Genomic DNA, 5,467 nt, shown 5'->3' with positions numbered 1-5,467 from the left:
AACTATCTGTACAACTATTTAAACTTGCAGTAAAGAAAGATATTTAAAATGCTAAACTTTATGTACTCATACTAGGGCTGTTGCAGACCTAATTAGACACTTGTTTGTGAGCAAAAAATAATCACAATAAAAAAATTAGAGATAGGCTGGACCATATCAAGGACCATAGCAAGGAAAGAAAGTTCAGGTACCTTGCAAAGTGTAAGAGAACCTGAAAGTATGGTAGGTAGGCAGTCTAGCCATCCACACACAATTTACCCACCTTGAACATCTTGAATATTCTGTTCAGAAAGACCTATGAAACTCACAGATATTCAGAGGTGTTAATTACAAGGGGAGTTCAAACATGCTGAGAGAGACTTGTTAACTTTCAAATTAAAAAGAAAACAAATTTTAAGAAGGCCTAGGAACCAAATGTGGGTGTTTCTCCCCTGCTGACTGCAGTCTCCTGGAAAGCTCCCTCTGGCCCCACCGCCCGGCCCTGGTTTCTGGCAGGGTCACATCCCTGTCCTGCCAAAGAAGTGGCTGGTGGCCCATGGGCAGCATCCAGCTCCCCTGACACCCAGCCTGCTGTCCTTGTCAAGAAGCCAATACCTGTTAACAGTGATAAAATGAGACACCAATCCTCCTGGCTCTTGGAACACACACATCCCGAGACACTCTATAGCTCTTTCCATCTTGGCATTACCTTTTTACCTTTTTTTTTAAACAAGCTGAAACATTTCCATTTCTAACAGGCTGAAATCCCTCTCACTTAAAATCCTGGCACTCTTCCCACTGACTTCAATGGGAACATTCATCTATCTTTTCCTTCTTTCTTGGCCTGATGTTCAAAATATCTAAGCACTTACCACTCACTGAATTAAACAGCATGTCTCAGGGTTCAGCATATTTGAGTGTCTGACTGTCAAGTCCAAAAGATGTGTCTGTACACGACCACAAATTTTTACTGGCTTGTGGAGTTCATATTGTGACTTAGCAGTAGTTTAGCTGGTTGAAAACTGAGGGTCTTAGGTTCAAATTAGCTTCATTTTGTTGTACCTCTAAGTGTGCATCCCTCTTAGGTTTTTATGCAACGTCTGCATTGTCTTACAGGTCAAGTCAATGGAGCTGTTCAATACTGAACTTGTTCTGCCACCTTGGAAGAGTGCTAAATATAACTGCAGAAATAAAGAAATACCAAGTAAAACAGAGCAAGGTTACCTTTGAACTAATTCCAGCAGAACAACCAGCTTCACTGCCAACAAAGCAGAGAGCTAAACCAGTAAAAAAGAGTAATATGAACTCCTGTACTCCTTGCAATATTGTGCCTCTGCTACTAATAAAACTGGGTTTGAATGGTAATGAAGCAACCTGACCTCTTCAAATGAACCAAGGGTTGGGGAGGGAAGCCTGCTTGGAGACTGAATGTCAAGAAGGGAATAAAAGATAATTCCATTCTTTTTTTCAATTAAAAAACCCTGAAATGTTTCCAGTTTTACATGGAAAGAAAACCAGTACGTAATGGTTCCAGTGAAGGGCAGTACCAAGAGATTGTATTTTTGAAGTTAACAATTGTCTCTCTCTCTCTCTCTCATTATCTCCCCACAACTTTGAAATAAAATGGCCCCACTTCTTTAACATCTTCAGATTTTTTTGTTTGGGCATGTGGCATACAGTCTGCATCACCTGAGTACCAGGAATTCAACTGTTTTCCCCCTCCCCACCCCCCAATTTTGCTGGCACTCGCAGACCGACAAGGCATTTGGGGTATGTCAGTACCAGCCCATCTCTAGTTATCAACAGAAGTTTGTGAGGCAAAATAGCTATTCTTATCTGTCCAGCAGCTGCTTCAAAGCTCTTTCTATGTTCATTCTGTGCCCAACTCTAGTCACTCCAAGGTCTATCAGATCTTCCTTCTGTAGATTTGGTAAATGTGTGCCATCTATTTCATTGTCCATAAATGTTTCTTTATGTTCACCTAAGTTTAGACTTTCCAACCAATCTGCCACATCTGGTTTAGTCCACAGGTGGACAGGCTTAGTTGTAAAAGGCTTATTTGAGATTGGCTGTTGTAATATTGAGGGAGAAGGAGACCTGCTGCGCCCTGTGGTCAAGCCAAATAAGTCCCCAGAAGGGGGTTGGCTGGGGAGGCTAAATACATCGGACAGAGTTGGAGAAGGAGATGAAGCTGAAGCAGAAGCAGTCAGAGGAGCAGGCATGATGTCTTTATTAATCTCTGTTGGTGAAACCACAGGGCTTGGAGCATGTCTTGCTCCTGAGGTCCTACTGTCATAGTCTGGGGACCTGCTCTGCAGTGTGATCGGCTGGCTGGTTCCAGGTCGGACAGTGAAAGTGATTGTTGTACTTCGTGTACCTGAGACAGTACTCATGACTTCCGTGCTCCTGAAAGTGTAAACAGACAGGGAAAGTTAGATCTCCTAAATTAGCCACCAGCTGCAAGGCTGTCCATATCAACACGTGGTAATGCTTGAATATTTTCACTTTTTTAAATGAGTCATATCAGGTTAAAAGTACAAAAATGGTAGCATTAAATTTTCCCAGAAAACAGCCATCAATGGTAAGCCATAGTTAAAAACAAACCCTTTGCTTAAGAAGAGGTCAGAAAACACCTGCCAGAGCATATTCTTTCTTTTTAAGGCCACTCCAAATTAACTCCTGGTTAAGTGAGAAACACCAAGTGGGTCAAGCACACGAGCACTTTGTGCTCCCCACGAAGCACGATCAGGAGCTGATGTCTTCTTCATCACATGGAGGGTTGGGATCCTTCAGTACAGCTTTGACCCACTGGTTTTACACATAACCTAGTCAATAACAGGAGTTGTGGAAAGTTTCAGAAGCATTGGATATTGGATCCTTGGCCATCGACTCAGCGAATGTTATGGTATGTTTGTATTTTAGGGTATGTTTGTAGCCCCATTTGTTCACAGAACATACCCTACAAGCTGCTCTTATTTGCCTTTCTATTCAGCTGTCCCTTTCGTGCTTTAAAAGTGAAACAGGCCCTCGAAGGTTCCTGAAAGGGCTTTGTGACCATTTTCTTCTACACAGAAATGATACTTTGGTGGTTTCACTGCAAAACATAAGGAGACAAAGTCCTTGCTCCTGTGCACTGACCATTTTCTTCTACACAGAAATGATACTTTGGTGGTTTCACTGCAAAACATAAGGAGACAAAATCCTTGTTCCTGTGCATGCCCAGAGGTGATGCACTTGTGATCAAGTCCCTGCCACCCATCTTTTGCCCAGAGAAAATTATCTGCAGATTATGAACTAAGCAGGCCTGAACTTTGCTGAGAGGCTCACTCTGGTGCCCAGGCTGACAGGGTGGGTGAAGGAGCAGGCAGGTCTGCTGGTGCCTAGTGGCTATAGAAGCAAATTCAGAAGGTTTGGGTCTGTTCATGTCATAAAATGCTTAACCCCACAGCCCTTATTCTCATGAGAAGAGGCTGCCAGTCAGCGTGAGCACTTCAGGATGTTTCACAGAACTATTGAGTACCTTGAGCTCCGGAGTTTTTCACTTCAAAAATATCCTGCCAACTGGGAAAACCTTCAGCCAACTAATTTAAAGCCCTTCCAGACTAAAGGAAGGATTTATTTATCCTTGAAGCAATGCCATGGACTCCAGAGGACGATCTGGCAGATGCTGTAGTGAGACTTCCACCCCAGACCCTGACTGAAGCCCTCTGTTTCTGAGGGCCAGATTGCCCCCAGGCCTGACCTGTTCTGCCTGGGCAGAACTGAAGATGACTTGGATGCATGTCAGACAAATGCTTCCATTAATCATGCAGATTCACTGCTGTGCAGAAAAGATTGTATGGAGCTGAAGGAGAGCAGAGTTCTGGCCCCTCGTAGTTAAAATGCTGGTTTGGAAGAAACTGGTCTTTCCTAACTCACTGCTTAAAGATTTTGTGCTGATTGCCACCTAATGAAGTGTCAAAAACGATCCACACAGCAGGGTCAAACCCCACCTCTGTTCTCTGAGGTGTGTCCCTCACTGCTAGATCTGCTGTATAATGACATCCTCTCGTGCTCCTCTGCCCTGGGCAATCAGGATGGCTTTGCCCTTCCACTGGAGCACTGGGACTGCTGGGAAGGAGGATGTGGCCTGTAGGGTTATGCTGCCTCACTGGATCTGCTCCCCAGTGCCACGTAATTGGGAAGGCCCATGGAAGGGGAGTGACTTGGCTTTGGTCACCCACATCCTGACTAGAAAAGTGGATAAGATTTTAAATAAAAAGGCAGTGGTGCCAGCACGTCTTCACCACCTACCCTAACTCCCTCCCCTGGGAAGTACTCATCCATCACCAAAATGAAGAACCAGAGCAGCTAACCTGAGGCAATAATAACCACCAGGTTATTAATCTGTCTCTCTCACTGCAGGTCTGGTAGCCCTGTTCTGGAGACCTCCTCCAGTGATTTCTTGATTGGCTGCTGGCTCTGGTGAGCCCTGACAGCTTCACCTCTGGGGCTTTGGCACATAATAACCCAACCCAGACATCAGGTAACCTGCAGCCCTGCCACACCGACACGCTGAGCACGCTCGTGTCGTGGTGAGTCTCATTCAAATAGAGCTCCAACACTGTGTTATTACAAAAGCACTAAGAATAACTTTTTGAAGAACATTCATGTTATTCACAGGAGCAATCCCACTGATTTCCCACTGGTTGTTCCATGTATTTCAATGGGAACAGGGGGATCTCTTTGAAAGATTGGTACTTCACTTAAAACCCAGTAGGAACAATACTGCTAGCACTTAGGGCTTTGTAGTTTAACAAAGAAAGGAAATGCTTGGCAAGGTTTTCAGTGTTTCCTGTGATTTTTTGGAGCTTAATGGCTGTCATTGTCTTCTAGGGCTGGAGCTAAACCCTCTTACAAATAAAAAGTATATGGCAAGAAACTATAAATTCTACTAACCAAGGGGAGCAAGTTATTTCTACCTGCTTTACCTTAGCATTAGGAGTCTCACATTCATTAATAAGGCATGATACAATTTTGAATCAACAAAAAGCCTGCTTTGAAAAAGGTTGGGGTAGTGCTCTCCTATTGATGGCAAGAAGAGCAGAATCAGCTTTGTATAAATGTGGAGATTAATCCCTGAATTTCACCTGCAATCACCCTTCTGCTTAACTTTCCTGCCTGGCAAATACTAGAAATTATGATTTTGTATTCATGCCCATTGTGGCAATATCACATAGATGATGAGAATCTATCTTCTTTTATCCTAGATGCTGAAAGAGAAGTTTTATTACTTGACTGACAGCTCCAGGCTCAGTGTACACCTTCTGCTTTGTAACTCATTTTCGCTTCTTCTCTATATTGTTCAGCTCATAGACTCCCTGACAATCCTTTTTTTCTGGAAATTACTGCCACTGTTCCTTTAAATAAAGCATATTTAGCCACTAAAACAAAGCCCACAAAAGTAAGCTGTGTGCTCTTATTTGAAGTATTCCTTAGCTAGTGTTCC

At 43.5% G+C, this 5,467-nt stretch overlaps 1 protein-coding gene across 1 annotated transcript in view; it reads right to left on the bottom strand.

Moving 5' to 3' along the window:
• Positions 1-1,618: 1,618 nt before the first annotated feature.
• SHANK2 (SH3 and multiple ankyrin repeat domains 2) overlaps positions 1,619-5,467 on the bottom strand; it is a gene marked incomplete at its 5' end in the record, with an annotated part of 39,679 nt that continues 35,830 nt past the window's right edge. Inside the window, one exon of the mRNA XM_009081588.1 lies at positions 1,619-2,385. Coding sequence (XP_009079836.1) covers positions 1,812-2,385 — 574 coding nt within the window. The remainder of the gene's footprint in view (positions 2,386-5,467) is intronic.

Source organism: Acanthisitta chloris, unplaced genomic scaffold (genome assembly GCF_000695815.1).
Source record: "Acanthisitta chloris isolate BGI_N310 unplaced genomic scaffold, ASM69581v1 scaffold10029, whole genome shotgun sequence".
NCBI lineage: Eukaryota > Metazoa > Chordata > Aves > Passeriformes > Acanthisittidae > Acanthisitta > Acanthisitta chloris.
The sequence above is the reverse complement of the archived record's forward strand: the minus strand, read 5'-3'. Positions and strand labels throughout refer to the sequence as shown.